At 42.9% G+C, this 24,303-nt stretch overlaps 1 protein-coding gene across 13 annotated transcripts in view; it reads right to left on the bottom strand.

The window, feature by feature from the left end:
• The window catches only part of Rapgef6 (Rap guanine nucleotide exchange factor 6), a 449,393-nt gene that overhangs the window by 279,054 nt on the left and 146,036 nt on the right, over positions 1–24,303 (bottom strand). For 3 of the 13 annotated variants that reach the window (XR_015630534.1, XM_087571700.1, XM_087571702.1), the window contains 7 exons: positions 24,052–24,272; positions 21,514–21,702; positions 17,147–17,281; positions 10,944–11,172; positions 9,113–9,615; positions 7,036–7,353; positions 2,323–5,510 (listed from right to left, as the gene is read on the bottom strand). Coding sequence is in view for 8 of the 13 variants with exons in the window: in XM_087571700.1 (XP_087427826.1) it covers positions 5,485–5,510; positions 7,036–7,353; positions 9,113–9,615; positions 10,944–11,172; positions 17,147–17,281; positions 21,514–21,702; positions 24,052–24,272 (1,621 nt within the window). In the remaining 5 variants the exon portion in view is untranslated. 13 annotated transcript variants of the gene reach the window in all.

The following is a 24,303-nucleotide window of genomic DNA, read 5'->3' as shown; positions in this document are numbered from 1 at the left end:
TGTTGCTAACCAGGGTTATTCCTCACCTTACATTCTCACCAAATATTTTCAAAGAGCCGAACTGTATCCATTTTGGGCACATCACCTAATTAGTTTATGCTGCTATTAATTTTAGTTTAGCTTACTATTACTATTCTGAATTGTTAACTTACTAATTGCAGTTATTACTGAGACATTAATTTTGTCTAATGTATCTATCTAAAAGCTACCAGTTTCCTTTTACGTGTGCTGTTAAACTGATAGGTGGTGGCAACTGGGAGGCAGAGGCAGATGAATCTCTGTGAGCTGGAGGCCAGACCTGTCTATACAATGAACTCCATGATAGGACCACACGGTTGAGACCATTTCAAGAGTAAATCTTAAAAATTCCATCTGTCGTGTGCATGCATGTGCCATAATACATGGATGTGAGGACAGCTTGTGGCACCCAGTTCTCCCTTCTCACTGTGTGGGTTCAAAGACTGCACTCAGATCGTCAGGACAGATGGCCAATGTTCTTACTCCCCAAGCCTAATGGAAGAAAATGCTGTTTTGTTCTATGGGGCTCACGCTCCTGACTACAAGTGTATGCCACTGTGCCTGACTTTGCTGGTAGCTTCAGTAGACAAACACTCCATTTTGATCCGTGGTCTGGGCTCATCTAGCATTTACTCTGAGGTGTGGGAAGTGTTTCCTATTGGATGGACTGTGTCCTTTCCATTTCCACATCTTCACTCAACTGGGGAAGGTTAAGCTTCCATCAGAGGCTGGGGTAGCTGTAGGATTTAAACTGTGAGGACAATACGGAGGCCTGCTCAGTTGGGACAGATGCTCTCTTCAATAATGTCAAGCAGTTCCTGCTCCTGCAGGCAAGCCTACTCAAACAAAAGGAACCCAGTGTGACCAGTCCCAACATTGCACTAGACACACTGGCAAATAAGAGACTGAAAATGAGCACCATGAGGATTTGAGCCTCTGAGCAAGCAGCGACATCCCCAGGAATCCAGTGTCAGGACAAAGGAGACTCCATGAAGCAGCATCCTGAAGGGCAAACATGAGTTGTACTGCCCACCTGCATCAGATGTACTACACCCTTACCTGCATACCTTGACAGATGTACACCCTTACCTGCATACCATGAGTGAGGGACAGGCCGAGGCCGCCCTTCGGATGGCTGGCTCTTCTCTCTTCACAGGCTTCTAGAGATGAAGTTTAGTGGGTTCTCAAGGTGTGCTATGGGCTACACCCAAAGCAACAGGAACCCAATTACATAAATTTTATTTACTAGACCTGCTAACAGATTACAAGGTATTTAGGTGACAATAAACGTGGTTAGTTCTGAGTTCTAAAAGCCCGAACTCAAGGGGAAAACAGACTTGTTTCCCAAAGACTGCAACATACAGAGTCCTTTTGAAACTGTCTGCCCATTCTTACCTAGAGCAAAGGGTTGGGAAAACCTTGTGTTGGGATGGGAATCTGGAGCCTACAGGTGTTAGTTCCCACATGAGGAAACCCACATATATAGAAGGGACTGGGAGAACTTTACTGGGAGAAAAGAAATGGCCACCAGCGTACCAACTAAGGCTGGGTAGAGAGACTGCACAGGCTCATTGGTTGCCAAGGATCCGCACACAGTGCATGCCCTGCTTTCTCTACTCACTGGACTATGTAGGGTCTGTCCACTGCTCTGTCACAGCACATGTGTCTTAGATTTCCCAACAGGTTCCAGTCTACACTGTAGCTCTGATGGCCTTGATGTGAGCAAAGTTTCGGCAAAGCTCATTCTCCAATAAAAAGGGGCCGTGTTTTCATTTGGGACAATTCTTGAGATGATGCTCTGTATGAATGAGGCTGACAAGTTCTTTAGGGCCCAACAGCATCTGTAACAACCGTGACAGTTGCCCATGAATATTTCTGTAGAAAGTGAGTTCAATGGGGTTTACTTCATTTGTAACAACAAACGCCATCTTTAAATTACATCAGGTTCACAGATATGGTTGATAGTAACAGAAGACTCCTGATTTCTCTGGTGACTTGTAAGGTGACACAGGCCCCAAATTGGAATGCCAAGTTTAGTTAGGGTGTTCTAGGCTGGCTTCACACTATCCATTTAGTGGAAGGTGACTTTGAAGTCCTGGTCCTCTTGCCTCCACCACCCCCAGGGCTGTGGTTGTAGCTATGTGTTGAAATATACACTTTTTGTGGTTCAAGAAATCAAATCCAGGGCTTCATGCATGTTAGGGAGGCAAGTAGTCTCCTGATGAGCCACCCCGAAGCCTGAACACTCCTTTGAAGGGACCTGGTTAGCTGTTCCATGGGTTCTATAGACTTGGGAAGGAAGCACACAGTTAATACATGTTCTTTATTGGTTCTGATGTATTAGGAGATGTGGTAATAAATGATACCCTTACATTTTTTAACCAAAATATAACAAGTATTTACACTCAGTAAAAATACAAAGCATACAGAGGCACTGTCTTTCTAAAAGACATAAGTTTAAGAGGCATCAAAAACTAGGAGACAACATTGCTTGTGACAGGATGCCTTACAATCATTGAATTGTGCAGATAATTGTCACTTGATCATAGCAACTGTGCAATTTTGCTTTTGTTTTTGATAAACTCACATTTCGATTTTAAAACATCTATCAAGTTCAACTGCATTCATTCTGTACAATAAAAATAAAGAGACCTTTTAAACAACACAAAAGCTAAAGATGATTGGGGCTCAAGTTTTGACTTGAGAATGTACCTGATTCATCTCGGATGACCCCTCCCCCTTCATAGCATGCGACAGATGCCACCGGGGCACACTCACTGCCTACGAGTCCTTTAAGTCCAAATAATCACGGTTTAAAATTTTAAGGAAAACTTTTTCCCTTTTCCTTTCTTTGTAGTCCTACAATCACGTATTACACGTATATAATTATGTCCTATGGTCACTGCTGCTGTCCCAGCTTGGCAGAGATCATGGAGGTAATCAACACGTCACCCTCGAGAATACGCTCTGAAGGATTTTTCTCCCCAAAGGTCATTTATAAAGACATCAATTAGAGGAAATCAGGTCTGGTGACCACAAGTAATCTTGCTGTAAGCAGTGCCGGAATCACTCATCTCTAAATGTAAATGGTTTACTATGAGATTTTGTTGAAATTTATTATTTGGCAAAACTCTGCACTAACAGTCTCCTGCTCTGACAGTCGTGGCAGGTGCTGCGCACTGTCGTTTTAGTAACGTTGCACACTTAGAACAAGGACAAATGGGGGCTTGAGACTGGAGCAAGCATGGGCTTTAAGGCTTCCCTTGCTCTAGTCACATGACAAAGTAAAAAAAGGGCAGACATGATTTTTTTCAGGGACTCATCTACATCAAACTACAAAGCATTTGGTTTTTATTCTGATCAATATGATCAGTTGGTGAGCACTCACAGATAAAGCTCGATTAAAACCAAGGCAGCTACACAATGCAGGTTCAGAGCCACAGACCTTAACTCTCTGTGCAAGACATTTATAGCTTTAAGGACCAAGGCAGGCAAGGGTCCATCTGTTTGAAGACCTGGTGGATAAACAGAAGCTGTGCAAAGAGCACATTTTTCTGGAGCAATGGATAGAAAATGGTGACAATGAGTACCCAAACTTGGATTAAAAAGGTGGATATAGCAAAAATATTTCTTTTGTTTTGGACGTGAAAACAATCTGCAAATAGGTGAATAAAAAGATTCACAATCAGAAAACAGCACAGTTCATAGGCCAGATCAGTTAAGCATGGCTGTCAAGCTGCAGCGAACACTCAGGCTGCCTTGCACTTAAAGGGTCAGCGAGGCTGTGCCTCACTGCACTGCACTGCAGGGCACCTGGGCTCATGTCTAAGGCTTTTGGGTTAATGTTTCTCCAGGGGAATTCCTCAGCCATTATGTTTCCTAGAGACAGGCATTCTGTGGGAAGACATAATACTGTTACATTTGGAACTGTTCTGACAAGTGACTGGGCAGAAAAACAGGAAGAGAGAGCAAGGGGAAAGTACAAACTTGAAAAGGCGGTTGGTCACATGACTGCTCTGGAGCAAAGCTGTCACGGTCAGTGCACTGTCAATGGCTTTGGCTTTTTTTGTAATTACAGAAGTTTATGAAATCTTACTTGCCTTTACATTAAGAAGCAAATCAAAACCTTTAAATATATATACAAAATGTTATACTTAATTTGTAAAAAAGTGAAAAGTCCACTTAATTTAGTAAGCAGTCAATGAATTTGAGTTATATACTTAAGAGTGCCATGTCTAGGAGGTCACACGGATGTCCTTTCCAGGATGGATGTCTCCTCCAGTGTTCTAGTGTCTCTCTCCCTCTTATACTGAGCTCTTTGGAGGGCTCAAAGCTCAAGTTCAATGATTGCACATGTGACTGTGTGCTGCAAGCCACAGCACAAGCCAAGGACACCTTCACCATTGCTTCCATGATACTTTAAAAAGTATTTCTCTTTTTTACTATTTTTTTATGTATAGGGTTACTCTGACTGCATGTATGTCTATGTGCCACATGCATGCAGTGCCTGTGGAGGTCAGACGAGGGTGTCGATCCCCTGGATCTGGAATTTCAGGCAGTTGTGAGCCAACATGTGAGTGCTGGAATTAAACTGGGCCCTCTGCAGACGTCTCTTAACCACTGAGCCATCTCTCCAGCTCCTACAATATTTCTTTTAAACTAGGATTTCCACACTTGTGAAATGTAAGCTTAGGGTTTCTATAGAAAGAAAACTCTTTAGAAGCCATTGCCAGTGGGTTTGTAGTATCCTCATAATTGGATGCAACATGATGTTCTTTCCTTCTTTGGAAATTAGAGTTCTCCCTTCCTACTCCCACTCTGCTCTCCTTTCCGAAAGATTGCTAAGACCCTGTGGCTGCTGTAGCCATCATGACGAGCTGCCTGCCTGCACTACACCTGTATAGGGGTCCAGTTCCCACCTGAGTGCCTGCTACCATGGTGCCACATCTCCGTACCTGCTGCTCAGACCACACACAGCTTTATAGACTAAGACAAATAACCGCTAACAAGAGCTTTTGAATACAAACAAAACCACAATACTTCAAATAATAAGTTACTTTTCAAACACACAAGACTATCCTTGGTATTGGCAGACATTTTCAATGTGTCCTTTTAGCCCAAGCTATGGCTTGGAAATAATAATAATAATACCACTATCTTTAAAACGACTCTCGAAAGGAAAAAACTTATAGTGATATACAGGGGACAATTCTGAGCTTCAATGTGGTCCCAAGGCAGGAGTGATGTGCAAAGTTTAGGCTGAGATCAGGTGCAACACCCAGATCAGGAAACTGCACCTGCAGGACATAACAAAAGGAAGCACGACTCAGAAGAGTCCATCCTCAGAGCCCAGTGTGGAGATCTCAGCATCAGTGGCAGCAGTGAGCTGTTGGCCTTGGCCTGCAGACCCACGGGCTCTTGTCCATGGTCCTGACTTCCAGTGGTCTCCAAGGCGCCGTCCAAAGGCTAGACTGCTGACACCTGCTCATTCTCTGAAAATGATGAAGACACAATTAGCCAGCACATCTATCTGTTAATGTAGATCAAACAACAACAGACAGGTTATCCGCTACTTAAGAAGAAGCTTTCTCTATCTCAACAAATCTTGGTAGATATCCCATCAAGGCCCAGGCTTGACTGTAACACTGAAGGCTAATAAAAAGCTGGAAATTTCAAAATTAAAATTCCTTTACACTTATTTTTTGTGTATGTGTGTGTACATAAATGCCACTGTGCATGCGTGAAGTGTCAGAGGACAATTTGCAGAATTGCTGCTTCTCTTCTTCTGGGGATAAAACACAGGTCATCAGGCTTGACAGAAAGTGCCTTTACCTCCTGAGCCATCTTGCTGGTCCCTGTAGTTTCATTTTTTTTTTTTTTTTTTTTTGGGTGCGTGTGCTCGCATGCATGTGTACGTATGTGTGCTGGTGTGTGTGTATGTGTACATATGTGTATACTGGTGTGTTAACATGTGTATAACTGCATGTGTGTACAGGTATGTGTCCATGTGTATGGAGACTAGAGGGTGACCTCTGATGTCTTTTTTTTTCGGAGCTGGAGACCTGGAGACCGAACCCAGGGCCTTGCGGTTCCTAGGCAAGCACTCTACCACTGAGCTAAATCCCCAACCCCGACCTCTGATGTCTTAATGCATGGATCACTGTCTATTTTACTTACTCCCTATACCCATGCACCATCGATGGGGGGTCCTAAGCTTGTTGATCTGACTAGTCTACACAGCTAGCTTGCTCTGGTGATCCTGTCTCTACCTCCCTAGTCCTGGGATTATGGCCACTCTACTTCCCAGTTTTTATACGGAACTCTAAATTCTGCCCTGATCGGAGCCATCTACCCAGAGGGTTTTAATGTTTCATTTTACTACTATACTGTTTAGAAGGATAAAACATCTATTTTTCATGTAGACATTACTTTTTAAACTTTTGCGACAGTTACAAAGTTCATTAGGAGACTTGCTTGTCAAAGGAGCTAAGTAAGCCAAGAGAGTCTTTAGACAACCATCTTTTTATAAAGCTTTACTCAGCAGACATCAAGTATCTTCTCTCGGAATTCTCCTACTTCAACTCCTACAGTTTCATTAGCAAAGATACTAAAGATACTCCATTTGAGCTGACATCAGAGCAGTGGCCAATGGAGACAGCAGGAATGCGTGCGTGCGTGCGTGCGTGCGTGCGTGCGTGCGTGCGTAGGCCAGGGAGTAGTTCATTTTGTGGTGTTGGTGTCTCCTTGTGTGGTGTGAGGCCAGAACTCAGGCTGCCAGGCTTGCACAAGTGCTCTTGATGGAACAATAGAACAATAAACACATTTTAGTAGTGCTGGAGATTGAACCCAGGATCTCATTTGTGCTAGTCACTCTATCACTGAGCTATATTTCTAGATCGTAGTTAAAAAAAAATTTAAAGAGATTAAAAAATATTAGATTATCACAGACACCAGAGAAAAGACCCTTTTATGCTCCACAATCCACTTAAGAGCCATCGAGACAGTTTGTCAACGTACCATCTGCTTCGCTATCTGCATCAGCCACATCTGCTAGTTTGGGATGGGACGGCTGCAAGCTATGCCTTTGAGGCTGGGATCCGATCTTCGAGGGAACCCAGGCCGAGGTGTGGCTACTGGGAGGAGCTGGCGGCAGTCTAGACAGGCTGTTAAGAAGCATCATCTTTGATCTTTGTACTGCCACACTATAGTCTGGAGGTTTTAGGTGCGGGTGGGATCCTTCCTTTAGGTCCGCTAAGGAAATTCCCAGATATCCTGGAGGAGTGGGAGGTGGCTCCCTATGCCTATCACCTTTCTTGGGTGAGGTGACACAGTACACTGGGGTGAAAAAATAAGCAGTGGAAATGTTAATGGAAAAACGTAAGAAACAAAGGAAAGAAAATCCACACTGAACATCACAATGGCAAAAATATAACTTAAAAAAAACAGGCAAAATGAATACATTTAAATACAATGATAGCAAACTAAAAATGTTCCTACCGACACTAATATCTAAACCTGCTGGATACTGTAAGGAAACTCCGCACACAGGCAGCTACATGAACCTGGAGAACAGTGACAGGACAGCTCTTCCAGGTACAGCCCTCGCAGGCACCCAACAGCTCAATCAAGCCCACAGCTCGAAGACAAGAGTCACAAGCACACTTCTGTTGGCTGCAAAGCAGCTACTCTGAACCACAGAGACTGTCTTCTGGTGCTCAGGGTGGACACATTCTCAGTCCAGGCAAGCAAACAATGAGCTTTCCCAGTTCAGATGAACTAACTCTTTGTGGATCGTATTTTTGAGAAAGGGTCTCTACACGGCTCTGGCTTGGCTGGAAGTCACAGAGATCTGCCGCCTCTGCCTCTGGGTGCTGAGATTAAAGGTGTGCATCTCCCTTGGCTAGGATCTTATTCTAACTCCTGTTTTCTGATTAAAGTGTAGAAAACCCACGAAGCTTAGAAAATGTGACCTTAAGAACAATGGTAACTTTTCTTTTTGTCAAGTGTGTAATAAGCCCTTGCTGGCATGGCACACAGCTTCAAAAAGCCTCAGAACAAGGAAGAAAGCAGTGAAGCCCACTCAACTATCTGCTGATTACACAAAGAACATTTAAGAAGACTGCCAACACATGAGCAGAATGGCTGTAAGGAGTATTAAATCCTTATCACATCCACATCCCACCATCACAACAATCCTTGTGAATTTCTAGTCTTCTACAAGTGATGTAATGTCAAGGCTAGAACAGCCTTCTACTTTCATCATGACAAACAGACATGACTAAGTATGGAAAAGTTGTCAAGAGAAGAGAAAAATGAAGGAGGGTTTACCCATATCACCGAGAAGTGAAAGATATTAAAATTAACACTTAGAGGGAGCTATGCTTATATATTCCTAGAATCCTGAAAAAATCCTAATCAAAGCCAAGATATTATAAGATTAGTACATTTGATGGTCATTTCATGTAAGAAGAAAGGGATATTGTGTGAAAGTATTCATGTAATTCAGGGAATAAACAATTTCATGACTAAATATACTGCAAAAGCTTACTAGACAGCAACCTTCAAATCAGCTGACATCCGGTAGTGCACGCCAGGGTAGGTACACAGAAACGCCTGGGAGTGAGAGCAGGGCCTGTGGAGCTAAGACCTGCTGTATCACTGAGCCGGCTCAGTGTCTCAGACCTGTTATTTCTGTCACAGATACACAGCAAGTGTGGTCCCAACAACTTAGAGACAATACAACAGTCTTTTCTTCCCCTGCTCATACTCCTAACGGCTTGCGTATCTCCTCTGGAACTTTAGAAAAGGCTTCATGGAGGCTTTACCTGTGTGTCTGTGTGTCCCATGTGTATCTGACAGATACGTGTGTTTTCAGTTAAGATCACTGTCAATTCGCTTCTTGCTTTGTACACAAGTACAAAGACATGCATGGCAGAGGAAAAGTAAAGCTCCAGAGGAGCCACGAATTGTCGAAGGCAGAAGAATAGTTAAGTAGGAAAATAGTAAGATCTGGTAAAGATAGCGCAATATCGTTTTTTAGGGTAGGGAGCAAATAATGCCTCAACATCAGTGATACAAACAAACCTGCACTCACCAATCAAGCCCTTGTCTGTACTGGAAGTGACAGTTTTATAAACGGGGTCACTGGTATCCCTGGGCTCCAAGCCATCAGGTGCCTCTGCTGGTGTACTTTCCAAAACCCTCCGCTTGACTGTCCCGTAGTTTGGTTCCCACGTGTCAGACAGTGAGCTGGATGAGGCCCAACTCTGCCTCAGCTGGTTCGTCTCTAGGCTGCCTTTGCACTGGCTACAAGTTCTTGAGCAACCTTTAGGACAGGCGCAGGGCTCACAGTCAGGGGGCTCAACTTCAGCAATAGGGTCGCCTAGATGCGTGTGTCTGTAGGAGTTCAGAAAGTCCCAGCTCTTTTGATTCTGAAGGCTCTGGAAGTTGTCATGGGAGCTGCTGGAACAGGATGTCCAACTGCCCCGACCACTGTCAGCTGCCTCCAGCACAACATGCTCCTGAGACATCTCTTCGCTGCTCAGAGAAGACGAGACGGCTACGCCCTTGATAAGAGATGGCTTTGACAGCATCCACCTGAGCATGGGGAAAACAGATGAGCAGTGAGGAATCTGGTGTGTACTGGAGACTCCTAAGCACATGCACAGAGACCAGGACACAGCCGAGTCCTAAGCCAGGCAATGCTTCCTCTAAGAAATCCTGACTGACTTTAAATAAAAATCTCAAGTGAATGGAGAGTATACCTTTGTAAGTACACTGCTCCCCAATGTGGAAAATCCAGCATTTCTGAGCTAAGGAGCCACGTTTTATTTTTTCACAAACACTGGAAGTTAGCTAAGTATGCCAGGAAGTCAGCAACACCTTCCCAAAGTGCCTACTACACAGATATCAGCATTTACGGCAAGGATTTGAAACATGGGCTCCATGGAGCCAACAGTTCTTCTGTATAGTCTGCAGTAGAGATGGTTTCTGTATAGTTAAGGTTCCTTTTCTGTTCAACCTGCAGCATGCATGCTGGCACGAATAGTTACAAACATACCACAATACAAAATCTGTAAGCATATAATTAAATATGCTTATAAATACATGGTGAGGCAGTTATTATTATTATTGTTGTTGTTGTTGTATATTTTTGTTTTTGAAGGAGGGATGGACTCAACTGTGCTTTTCTTTTCTTTTTTTTTTCCTTTTTCTTTTTTTCGGAGCTGGGGACCGAACCCAGGGCCTTGTGCTTGCTAGGCAAGCGCTCTACCACTGAGCTAAATCCCCAACCCCAACTGTGCTTTTCTTGAATGTCAGTTTTTTTTCTTTTCTTTTTTGTTGGACAACAAAATAGTCTCACTGTCAAAAGGCTAGACATGGGAATCAAGACCAAGAAGGCCTGGTCCTACTCTCCTAGCTCCTGTATTGTGCTAGACAGGAAGTCTGTTGTGTGACACAATCTTTCTCCAAGAGTCACGTCTCTAGTAACAACAGCAGCACATGATGTTCTTAGTGAGCGACGAGATACATGGCAGAAAGTAACCTGAATAAAGAGAATTTAGGAACACACAGAAAAGGGTATCTACCAGGTATGGCTGCAGCACATTCCTTTAATCTCAGCACTTGGAGACAGAAGTGTAGCCAGAGGCAGGTGAATCTCTATGAGTTTGAGGACAGCCAGGGTACACAGAGAAACTGTCTCAAGAAACAAAAACCAAATCTAAACAATAAAAAAAGGGTATCTGTGCACCTTTCAAGTAGTGTGTATTTGCACACTCGGCACGCACAAAGTGCATAACACAGCCTCATACTCCTACACAGTATGCCACACACCTAAGCTACAGGGGGAGGGTGCGAGTCAGGCTCTGAAGGCTGCACACTGGTTCTGCTTTTGAGATAGGAACACAGACATGGACGTTTACCCGTGAGCAAGCTGACTGTGGTCTGAGATCCCCGAAGGGTGATCTGTCTTTTCCCATGCCCCGGTGGGCTCAGGAACTGCTAGGCTGTGGGCCGAACAGCGTTCATCCTGTCCAGCTGCCGACATGGAGTCAACAGAACCATTGCTCACAATGCTGGACCGAGAGGAGATTTCACTGTGGCTGGAGTCAGATAAGTTGTCACATTTACTTGATGGTGTGAGTGTACAACCTGAATGAGAGAAGAATACCAATCAAACTTCAAAATAAGAGGACAGGGGCAGCCATGGGAGATCAAGAAAAATAAAAGGACAGAAAACAAAGCAGGAGGAAATGTGAGGAAGACTCATGCTTGAGGAGGTGAGGATGGCAACTTCTCCACTCTTTTCCCCATACAGCAGCCATTCACCAACACACCCACAGAACTCCACATTGCAGAAAAAAGTCAAAATCGACTATTACCGTTCCAGACTCACATACTTCCACAGTTCCAATAAAACACGAGCAATAAATACATTACAAACATTAACACGTGCCAACAGTACACTTTTCAACCTCGTTCTAACTCTGTATTCCCTTTTTTGACATGAAATATCTCATGGCCCACCCTGTGGAAGCGACAGGAGGGCTCAAAGAACTGTGCTTGGAAATTTTCACAGTGCACACACTTACCCCAGATATTCTATTACTCTACCTAAGTCTTTCCCCAGATATAGGACCACTATTTCAATCAATTATTTGTGGTGATTCTGAGAATACAATTCAGGTATTCTTGTACAAGTCGGGTAAAGGCTCTACCAGTGAGAGCTCCAGTTCTGTTTTTGTGTGTGTGTACACACACATTAGTGGTGTATGTATATGTTCATGTGGGTACGTGTAAGTCAGAGGCTGATGTAAGGTGTTTTCCTTGATTGCTCTCTACCTTATTTTTTTAAGACACCGGCTCTGTAACTCATCAGCTGGCTGGCCAGAGAGCCCAGGCACCCTCTCATCTCTAGCTCCCTGACCCATGCTAGCGTTACAGAATGCACAGTGGATTTTTACTTAGATGCAGGTGGTAGGGATTCAGGTACTCACATCTAAAGGTCTTCCTAGCCCTGTTTCAGTTTCTTTAAACAAATTGTTTTAGATTTGGTCATAATTGATTTTGTTAAGAATTAAATAGCTGAGCACAGTGCATGGTTACAGAAGACCTCTCTGTTTTGGAGGGATAAAAGGGGAGGGTTAAGGTGAGGGATCCAAAACCACAGCTACAACATGATGGCGAAATGTACAAGGTGGTCTGTCTGTAAGAGCAAAAAATCACACTTTGGTTTCAAAATAAAAGAAAATGCTGTAGCAGTTCCACAAGGAGCTGCTCTTTAAGAAGCAACAATACCTTCTTGTTCACAGGGCAGAGTGAGGCCACATGACTTTTGGATTAATTTTCAAAACATCACTAAAGAAATGAAGGCTCTTGTACATTCCTGACCCTCAGTAACACAAAGAGGAAGACAGTGAGCTAAGTGCTAGGGTCTCCTTCGGCCTTAAGAATGTTGGTATGTGTGATAAATTAACTGAAGAAAAAATGGCCGTGAAGCAACATTTTTGTGAGGTGCCATTAATCATTTTACAGAAAAAAAAAAATCAAGATCCAGAAATGTGTGAATTACCCTGGGGCTTATGAGCCAAAACCCCAGTAAGACAGACAAGTCAGTGCTTCTGAGTTTTACCACACAGCCTTGAGTTTGGGCTCACTGTCAGCGTCTCCAGTGCCATGAAATGATTATTCAGTTTTTAAGAAGACCAAGACAATAAATATGTCAAATGAAAAAAAAAAAAAATCAAACCAGTTAACCGTCTTCTTCCAAAGAGGACCACTGCCTTGTCACTGTACTGAACAGACTTGCTCTGCTTTCTTCATCAGTTTGATCCTTATGTTTGTTACGCCAGGGTTTCTCAAAGGTAACTGATACTAAGAATTGCCTGGAACATTTATTAAATTACATACACATCTGGCACCCATTCAAATTTATGAGACCTGGGGTGGGACATGGTAATTTTACTTAAAAGTTTCCAGATGATTCCGAACCTGCTGGGGTAACTGATTTCTTGGCTTACAGTTTTTTGGGGGTGAGGAGTGGGAGCAGTTGAGGTAGTAAGATGGTAAACAGCTTCCTAAGAAGCTTTCTCTGATAATTTCACTCAGTTTCAGCTGCTATCAGAAGAAAATACAGCAAAGTACAGAAAACAAGTGGATAAAATTTACTAACTTAACACAGTGGTCAGAGAACATATATACAAGTGAGACACAGTAAATCAATATTTCTTTGCTGTTAAAGGATCTACAGTACGCATAAAATTCTTAATAGTACTTACTACATTGTCTGCCCAATGTTTGACAGATGGCTGAGTTCGAGCTACATTTACATGAATAACTTAAAACAAGTTTAACACTAATATTAGATAAGGAACTTGTCAGAGAGTCTTTCTCCTTTTAGTCTTGAACCGCGTACAGAAGCAGCTTAGCGCGGTACTGTGGCTTTGGCTACTCGAGTCGTAGATGGCATTCCCTCTCTCATCTGTGATGTTGCTTCCAACATCCTTCACTTTCTCACAGCTGTCTGTAGCTTGATTGTGAGGTGCATCCTCTTTCTGGTTGTTGACTAGTCTCTCCCTTGAAAGCGTTCTCTCCCTAAATCTTCTAAACGGGGATGTCATCCTTCTCCTGGGAGTGTCCTCACACCTTGTCCTGTCTCTATTCTCCTCAGTGGACTTCTTGGTCCTGTCTGTTCTTTTGGCTGTGCTCCCAGTAATCTGAAGGATTTTCTTTTGCAAGTAAACCCCACCTATTCCGGGGCCGCTCTGGCCACTGATCTTGGTGCTGGGCTCACGGGGAGGGGGTGAGGAAGGCCCCGAGAGACGCAGCAGGATGCTGTGATCAGATAGGAGGCTGCCAACTGCAGGGAGAGATGCAGAAGCCCTGGATGGTCAATTAATTCTTTTCAACTAGTCACAATTAGCTTGGTTTACATAGCATTTCAACCATTATAAATTTTATCATCTTGACAATATCTAAAAAACTGGACTATAGTAAGTTTTTTTTAGTAACTCAAGAAACTATGGAGCTACAGCTACTGTACAGCATAAACACCTCTGTTACTACGAGACAAGAGGACAGACATCACCTTGCTCAGAGCATGCTGACAAAAAATGCTGAAAGCAAGCCATATTGGTAAAAATTAAAAAGACAAATATGACAACAATATCAGGTGATCTGAACCATTTCTTAAAAGAAATAATGCTCTAGGATTTTCAGGAGAGTTTAATTAAAAAAAAAAAAAAAAGAAAAAGAAAAAGCTCAGTGGAAACCAAATAGGACACACACAGGACCCAAGTGTACCTTTATAAAGCACGGTTTCTGGTGCATGTGGGGCTCCAAAACGAAGGAATGACTGTGCCACGTGTGCGTGTGCGCAGGTCCCCAGTGGAGGTCAGAAGAGAAGCAAAGTGGTGCTCTCCCTGAGGAATAGCTCATTGATTGGCCCAAGTGATTTGCCTCTCTCTTCCCCAGTCCCAGAATCATGAGTGTGCTACCATGCCTGAGATTTTACACAGTGCTAGGGTGAACCTAGGCATTCATACTTGCATAGTGGGTGTTTTATTGACTGAGCTGTCTCCCCAGATCTTGGCTTCTAAGTTCTTGTTTAAATTTTCCTTATGAAAATATGAAATAGGGTTACCTTACTAGTTATGAGAAAAAAACTAATTCCAAAGTTTAACAGGTACTGAGAACAGATGAATAATGGATTTGTATTACAAAAATGTTCACCCACAGGCCACTAGCATGGTCCTGTTTATGGAAATAGAGGTAGTGAGGTGGGTTGGGCTTTTCTTTTCTTTTTGGAAGGGTCTCACTCTGCAGTTCTAAAGTGGCCAGAAACTTGCTACAGCCTCCTCAAGAATGTCCTAGAGTGGGGCTGGGGATTTAGCTCAGTGGTAGAGAGCTTACCTAGGAAGCGCAAGGCCCTGGGTTCGGTCCCCAGCTCCGAAAAAAAGAACCAAAAAAAAAAAAAAAAAAAAAAAAAAAAAAGAATGTCCTAGAGTGCATGTCAGGTCCTCCTGCCTGAGCTGGCTGAGTGCTGGTGTCACAGATATGCACCGCTCATCATGCCTGGCTGCCTTGACGGGGTTTTAAGATATTTAAGAATAATTTCTGAAAAATTTTTTGAAGAGAATTCTTCAAGCTTCTAAAAACACTTATAAACATTATGGTCAGCTGTCAGCCACATATTGAAAGACATCAGAGAAAAGGAGAATTTACACCAGTGTAAGAATAGTTTTTTGGACTGAAGTGGAGGTGCATATCTTTAATCCCAGCACTTAGGAGGCAGAGGCAGGTGGATCTCAACCCCAGCCTAGCCTACACAGCAAGTTTCAGAAAAGACAAAAAAGAGTGAATTTTTCTTGGGATATTCTTATCCATAATATTTCTTCCTAAGCCACAGTAAGCACAAACCATAATCAGATCTAGTAGCTTCTTCCTTACAGAAATGTTTGTGCAGTTTCCAAACTCAGGCCTGGCACATTTGACCACCTGCCTGACTACAGGCTTGGTTGCTCCTTCTAGAGCTCTGAGAAGGCATTCTGGATGATGAGCTCCTACAGAGAACTATGTCTTCTCTGAGTCTCACACAGTACAGTGAGATGCAGAGGATCAGAAACTGCTTTATGACACGCCTACTATACACACTCCTTCTGTGTCCTATTTGATTTCCATGAACCATTCCTTAGTAAAATCTCAGCTACCTGAAGGTACAAAGGGCTGGGGAGTAAGTGAGTTATGCCATCCTGGGGTAACGGCAGGAAAAGTGTCATTTGAATGTATTAATCATTTATCACACATAGAAAGAACATTTCTGTTAAACTGTATACATAGACCTCAAGACAAAGGGTCTTTCTGGACCTTATGAACAAGTCATACATGGTGACAAAGAAGTAACAAGGGACAGAATGTCAACTTTGAGTGTTAACATCACCATGCTGCAACTGGCATACTGAAACTTAGATCTTGGGAAAGTAGTGAGGTGGGGGAGTTTGGGGGAGCTCCAATAGCCAGGACTGCCAAACTTAATCTCTGCTCTGGCCAGGCAAGGTCCTCTACAGTGATTATATAGTATTTTTTCTTTTTCATTCATGAAGAAGCCAGGACTAGGATAGGTTTGGAGTGTGGAAGACCAGGATAAGAAACACATTCTTTAGCCTAACATGTGGTCAACATTATATGCCACATCAATAGTTCAGGTTAGCCAAGAAAATCTTCAGCCTGACTCATGAAAACACATGTAAAGAATCAGGATTTCTGTCTTTTCTTTTCTGGTTTTGTGTAAATGTAAAAGCCCCAGGACATAGTTTATTTTAAATCCCCATAAATAAGAAAAACAGAAGAAACCAAAAGGAGGAACCTAAATATTCCCTTTTTTCCTCTCTTTTTGTTTTTCAAGACAGGGTTTCTCTGTGTAGCCCAGGCTGTCCTGGAACTCACAGAGCTCCACCCACCCATCTCTGCTGGGATTAAAGGTTATGTTACAATGCACAGCTAGCATTTGTTTCTTTTCCTCCATTTTGTACTTGAACAAAAAAAGAAGAAAACCTTTTTTGGGGAGCTGGGTTTCAGGCCTTGAACCTATTATGCAGTAAATGACAACCCTGACCCCCTGGTCTCCTCTTCCCAGGTGCTGGGATGACAGGTGTGCACTATCACACCCAGTATAAGTATGGTTTCTTGTATTTTTTTCTTTCTTTCTTTTTTTTTTTTTTCCGGAGCTGGGGACCGAACCCAGGGCCTTGTGCTTGCTAGGCAAGCGCTCTACCACTGAGCTAAATCTCCAACCCCGTAGAATTTCTTTTTGCAAATTCTCCACAGAGACATTCAATTATATGAAACTGGAACGATGGCACTGAGCACTGGTCCAGACCCAAACGGCTGTCATTTATGCCCTCATTTCTACCCATGCTTGCCCTCTTTAACACAGCTAATAAGGATCATGCTTCGAACACTGGAGTCCTAGTTACTTGATAACACCTGAAAAACGTTTGAACAATTCAGTGTGAAACATTAATTTAAAACTAGGCCTTAGCATTTTACCTTTCTGCCATTTGCTTATAGACTTAAGTGCTGACGTGCTATTTGGTTTGAAGAATTAGTGGGAAACATTCCTTCTTACCTTTGCGAGGGGAGCTCTGAGGAGATGCAGGAGGACTAGAGTGTAGAGAGGACGCTACAGAAATAGTATCTTCTGTGTGTTTCTTACCACTCACTTCTTCAGTTGGTCCTAAACCTTTCTGAGGTAAATTTGTACCTAAAAATAAATGAATAAACAAACAAGCAAGCAAATCAGCATCATTTTACAATAAAATGTATGTAGTTGTCTAAACATTAGTAACTAAAGATGTGTAAGTGCAGTTAGGGACTTAAAGTCTCTGGGAAACGTCAGACAGGCTTCATCTCTACGTTGTTAGTTCCACCTCATCTGGTCAGTACAGCCCAGATTAACAAGGCAGCTTGCTCTGTGGTATGGTGTCCTAACCCTCACAGTGATGTGGGCTGCAAGTACTGTCACCACCTGAGTTGCATCTCTGCTGTGGGTATGCACATGAGGCTGCAGGGCTGCCAGGCCAGCCCTTTTCAAGAGCACTAAATTCATATTAAAGAACAAAAGCCAGCAACAGAAAGGAAAATTATATGGCGCTCCTAAAAACATTTTTGGAGAGTTCTATCCTACACTAACGAGCTGTTGAGCATAGGTGAGATTCAGAAATGGTTCCAGCCCACTCAGTTATTATATAGTTTCTAAGAAATCACTGAGGTCCAGACTACTCTCAACATGGCGTGAGGACGGCTGTGAGGAGCTGCTACAGTGACAGCAGTCTTCTGAAAAGGGACTCGCTCACACCAGCCAGGCACTATTGCCTCCGGATTTGCTCTCCTCCTCCCCACAACTGTCTCACGTTTAAATATATCTCGACCTCTCTCCTCCCCCTTTTCTTTCTCCTTCCATCTCCCTTCCCTTGTCTCCTCTGTCACTCTCTTAACAGAGTATGACCGTATAGTTCAAGCTGGTCTCAAACTTGTAGCCTGGGTTAACACTGAACATGCAATCCCCCTGCTTCAGTCTCCCAAGTGTTAGAATTAGAGGGGTGTACACCATGTAAGATTTCCAATCTTTTTAGTGGTTCCCCAGTGACAAATTTTGTTTGTCACCTCTAAAACCTACACATATTATGGCTTTACTTCTCACATCCTTGGGAGGCTGTTTAGTTTGGTGGTTAAAAAGCAAGAATTTTAGAGCCAACCGGCCTAGGATCATGCCAGACTGACTATGTACTGGCACTGCGTAAACCACTAAGAATCCATATAGAATGAGGCTGTCTCATTCTACCATCTCATCTCATAGGGTATTATGAAGACCAAGTAAGTATATAAAGTTAATAAAGACGGACTGTGCTAGCATCTGTCTAAGTTCCACCCCAGTTATCTAACAACAGCCAAGTAGGCCTGACTCACTATAAAAGGGGCTGCTTGTCCACTTCTCTCTCTCGCTCCTCCTCTCTTGCTCTTCCCTTTCCTGTTCTGTGCTCTCATCCCTTCCCCCCTCTCCACGTACTCATGGCAGGCCTCTACTTCTCTTCTCTTCCCCCCTACCCCGCCTCTACTACCCTCTTAACTCCTCCCCCCATGCCCTGAATAAACTCTATTCTATACTATACCACTGTGTGGCTGGTCCCTCAGGAGGGAGAAATGCCTCAGCATGGGCCCACTGAGGCACCCCCTCCCCATACTACACCACACCACCCCCCCTCTTTATCTTTTTATAAATAGATCAGACTGTGTCTAAAACTCAGTGTTAAATGTGAGCTTCAGATGCTTATTTGTGCGTGTGTGTGTGTGCATGCTGCTGGGAACTGGGCTGACACTTGTGTACACTAGGTCAAGCACTCAACTACCAAGTCAAATCCCCAACCCCGACTTTCAGTTACTGTCTCTTATCTGTAGTAAACCAAAGTGTGTGTAGCTCCTTACAGATAGCAAACATTATCCCTGCCTTTGTTAAAGGTTTCATTTGCTTCTTTTAGTGTACTGTGTTAGCACACACCTAATAGAGAAGTAATTTGTGTCTACACTGACACTAGATTGAAACCCTGGCCATTTTTTTATTCAATTCTGTATTCTCCCATCAAATCACATACTTCTACTAAGCACATAGTATGTATAATACATGGACCATGTTAATAATAATAGGAAACAAAGGTAATCCAGCTTCTTATATAAAAATGCAGAGATATTGTTAAAACGCCAAATAAACGTAATTCCAATAATATCTATATGGCTCAACGGGGAAAACAAGAGTTGTAGATTATACTTTCTTTATCTTTAAAAACTTTTTTAGATTTATTATTTTATGTGTATTAATGTTTTGCCTGCATGTATGTGTGCCACATGTGTGTCTGGTACCCACAGACGTCAGAGAGGCATTTGATCCCCTGGAAATGAAGTCACAGAGTGTTGTGAGTCATTATATGGGTGCTGGGAAGCAAACTCAGATCCCTATGCAAAGTGCTTATTAACCACTGTGCCATCTCTCTAGCCCTGTTATTTAAACAAAACAAAACACAAACCCCAAAACCAACCACAAAGATTTATTTTATTATGTGTCTGGGTGTCTGACACATAATAAAGAATAAGAGAGGGCTGGAGAGATGGCTCAGCGGTTAAGAGCACCCGACTACTCTTCCAGAGGTCCTGAGTTCAATACCCAGCAACCACATGGTGGCTCACAACCATCTATAAAGAGATCCGATGCCCTCTTCTGGTGTATCTGAAGACAGCTACAGTGTACTTATATATAATAAATGAATAAATCTTAAAAAAAAAAAAAAAAAAAGAATAAGAGAATAAGAGAATATAGATGCCCAAGGAGGCCAGAGACTGATTATCTGGAACTCAAGCTATAGACAGTTGTGTGCCACCTGATGTGCTGGGAATCTAACTTGGGTTCTCATGAAAGCAGTATTCCTTAATCACTGAGCAATCTCTCTATCCTTCTACATTTAGTTCAAATTAAAAATTTTCCAAGGAGTCTATGGGGCTGACCCTAGCTGAGACTCCTATCAGTGGGGGATATGGAGTCTGAGGTGGTCATCTCCTGTAGTCAGGTGGGACTTACAGGGGAGGGAGGAGGACATTAATCCACCCACAAAACCTTCAACCTTGATTTTGTCCTGCCTGTAAGATATGCAGGGATAAAGATTGAGCAGAGATTGAGAGAGCAGCCTACCAACAACTGGCGTAATTTGAGACCTATGGGAGAGAGACAACCCCTGACACTATAATGATACTCTGCTGTGCTTGCAGAAACCTAGTATAACTGTCTTCTGAGAGGCTTCATCTGGCAGGTGATGGAAACAGATGCAGAGACCCACAGCCAAACATCAGGCAGAGCTTGGGGAGTCTTGTGGAAGAGAGGGGGATAGGACTGAGGGAGCTGGAGGGGTCAAGGACATTACAAGGAGACCTATAGAGTGAAGTAACCTGAGCCCATGGGGGCTCATAAAGACTAAATTACCAACCAAAGAATATGTAGGGGCTGGACCCAGACCCCCTACACATTTGTAGACGTGTACCTTGGTCTTCATGTGGATTCCCTAACAACTGGAGTGGAGGTTGTCTCTGACTCAGTTGCCTGCCACTGGGGCCCCTTCCCCTAACTGGACTGCCTGGGGGAGGATGTGTTTAGGCCCGTGGTGAATGGATGTCCCAGGGCAGGGTGGTATAGGGGGCGGAGGGATGTTCCCTTTCTCTGAGAAGAAAGGGAGGGGGGTAATAGAGTGGATGAATTTGCAACAGTAGGACTGAGAGGAGGGATGAAAGGCTGAGATGTGGATGTAAAGTGAATAAAATGTGTATATGTGTGTGTGCATTTATAGGTGTTCTGACTGCCTGTGTGTCTGTGTACCACATGTGTGCAGTGGTCAGAGAGGCCAGGAAAGGATGCTGGATCCCCTGGAACTAGAGTTACAGATAGTTGTGGGCTATCCTGTGGATGTAGGCAATCAAACCAGGCCCTCTGGAAGAGCAGCCAGTGCTCTTACCCACTGAGCCATTGCTCCAGTCCTGTATTCTTGTGTACTTTACACAAGTACATTTCTCCTAATGAGGTTTTCTGGAGGAGGCATTAATAATTGTTTATTTCATAATAAACACTTTGATCCTCATAGCTTTTGGAGGCTTGCATCTGTAGTATCTGAAATATAGCTTTGAATGCAGAATGGACTTCAGCTTGATTGATTGATGTATTACCTAAGATTTGATGTAGATATTCAAGATGTACAATTGTGTAAGATTTCTGATGATAAACAGATTTTAGTAGCATACAAATCCCACCACCAGTATTTAAAACATGCTGTCATCAAATATGTTAAAGTAAAATGAAACCTTTTTGACTCATGAAGCCATGACCATATTCTTGTTAGTACTTAGCTAATTACCTTTGGAAATTAAGAGTAAAGTGGGTTTAGGGCTATGAGCACTCACTCAGCACATGGTCTCTGGTTTGTCCTTTCTTCCGGATGGGGTGCAAGTTAACTGCTGGCACCTGAAGCACCTGGCTCACTCTGTGTGGCTGGTGCAAGTGGACTTTAGCTGTGTGGCCAGCTGACCTCAACGGCACAGGAGACATCTCAGATGATCTGGCTGACTTTTTTTCAGTTAAGCTCTTTGTCACTACAACAAAAAAGAGAATGGTCAGGCAACTGCAGATTTTTAAGGCAAGACTATTAGCAATGACAAGTAGTTGCTTAAAAACCACACATTTTTATACAAAAAAAATTATCAAAGATTATTTTCATAAAAGAAATTTAAACTCTGAAATTGTTGTGGAATAAGCTGTTGCTTCTTAAATTCTTGAATCTCCTGAGGCCAAGGTCACACTCACATCTATATGACTGAAATTCTCTCACTGGATCAACTCAGGTGTGCCACTAGCCATTCTCTGGACCACAGCAGCATGATACTAACATGGAAATGAAAACTACTACTACTACCTTCCTTCTCACAACTCCTCGTACTCTCAAGAGAAAGACTCTAGCAAGGCCTGTAGAGCCATGACTACCGGCCTGCCTCCCCTGTGTATTTCCCAGTCTTCCATGCCAGAGGCTTGGGATTTCTATCAGGTCAGCCTCTGCTCTGTTTGGTGTCAGTGCAAGCACACCCCACTAATTCTCTTCAGTAGAAGTATCCAATGTATCCTTGCTCTCTTTTGAAACAGGCCTTAATTATGCAGCCCAGTCTGACCATGGACATACACTATTCTGTCTCAGACGCTCAAGTACTGTTCATCACTGGACAATACCTGGAGGGCTAAAGTTATGTCCCTAATATTAATTACTGTGCTTAAGAGATCTATAAAATAAAACTGCCTCTAACCTGTAAACTCCACTTGTCCGAGGACAGACAATTTACTGAATACTGGAAGCTGTTCATGTAACAAACCATGTATGTTCCCTTCTATAAACAAAGTTGTTTCCACCAACTGCACAGAAAGTGTCTGATCACATATAGGTAGGAGGTGCCTTGGTATAAAGTACGTTAGGATGTATGCTTGTCCTGAAAATACATATTGTGGGTTTTGCCTTTATAAACACCTCACTAACATAATTTGAAGCCATTTTTTTCCTGGGAATCTTGGGTTTGGGCCAGTGCCCATTGTTCTGGTCAGTATTTAATGAAACTTGCTTCAAATTTGGCTCAGAAATTGTGACAGTGCTCTTATTTTTGTCTGGTGGGAATAACATACCACTATGCCTGACTCTTGCTAATATACGATACATTGAATAACTCTCTTTACCCAGTAGTTTAAACTCATTGTGTTGTTTAAGCTTGGTAGTTGTTTCTCTGTTCAGCTGGCGAGCTACTATATTAGTATGGAAATACCAATACATTTATCGAGTTTTAGGCACACAAAGAATACCATTCCCCTCTGTCAATAGAAAACTTGCAATTCCATTATGCTATTCTTATAACATTTAATTTACCATTAAATAGTATCTTCTTTCAACTTCACCTCCTATAACTCAGTTTTCCTAACCCAGAGACATGTGCTCTGAAGCCTGCACTTAATGAAGGCAGCACTGGACAGGGTGCTTCTTGGGGTACAGTACATACTGAGCAGAGCACTGGGTGGTGGACTCTGAGGTGTTAGTAGTGAGGAGAAAATCTCTTCCACAGTGTCAGAATGTGTTTACTTTCTCTTATATCTTACTGGTAAGTTGTCACTGCTAGTGTTTAACCAAACCCCTAAGCTTTATAGTTAGTAATTTTAGCCTAATATTGATGTTACTTTTCATTTAAAAGCGAGGGCAACAGTATTCTCAAACAGTATTTTCTACAATGTTCCGATAAAAAAATTTACTCCTATGTTGTGTATGGGTGTTTTTTTCTGCATGCATGTTTGTGTACCATGTTTTTGTAGTGCCCATGGAGTCTAGAAGAGGGCATTAGATCCTCTGGAATTGGGATGCAGGACAGTTGTGCGACACCATATAAGTGTTGGAAACTGACCTCAGGTTCTGTGAGAGCAGCAAGTGCTCTTAACACATGAGCTAGCTCTCCAGTGACTGTGTATTATCTCCTCTCCTTTTTAAAATTACATTAATATTCCTATTTAAAAAAAAAAGAAAAGAAAGGGTGTCTCTGTGTAGCCCTGGCTGTCCTGGAACTCACTCTGTAGACCAGGTTGACCTTGAACTCAGAGATCTGCCTGCCTCTGCCTGCCAAGTTCACCACCACTGCCTGGCAATGCTTCAATTTAAAACAACAACAACAACAACAACAACAACAACAACAACAACAACAACACCCCAAAACGTATTTATAAAGCCTTTAAAGGAAGAACTATTTACCCTTCTCCATCCTTCAGTTATTTAAGGGCTGCATGGGACTTAGTATCTCATGAGCAGACCAGGCTGCTGGAGTACAGCAGTCATCTTTGCAAATGAAATCAGCACTAATTCTGAAGATCACAATGTCTATTTTGCTTTGCTCACCAGTGTGACACAAAAGAAAAGTACTCACAGGTACCATATGCAGGCTCCCACTGCAGTGACATCATCTGGAACTTCTCCTCGTCTGTGTCTATGTCCAGACTAGAAAGATACTGTTTCACTTTCCTTGCCATTTGGGCATCTTCATACAGTTTCTTGGCATTCAGCAGTGAGCTGCGGCGTGCTCTTTTTTTGTGAGCCCCTCCCTGAACATCTAGCATGTTAGAATTTGTGCTGCCTTGACTCAATGACCTGTAAGAAGATGGAAACTACAATGAGAGCC

Source organism: Rattus norvegicus, chromosome 10, assembly GCF_021556685.1.
Source record: "Rattus norvegicus strain SHRSP/BbbUtx chromosome 10, alternate assembly SHRSP_T2T, whole genome shotgun sequence".
Classification (NCBI taxonomy): domain Eukaryota; kingdom Metazoa; phylum Chordata; class Mammalia; order Rodentia; family Muridae; genus Rattus; species Rattus norvegicus.
This window is presented reverse-complemented; position numbering and strand designations above follow the sequence as displayed.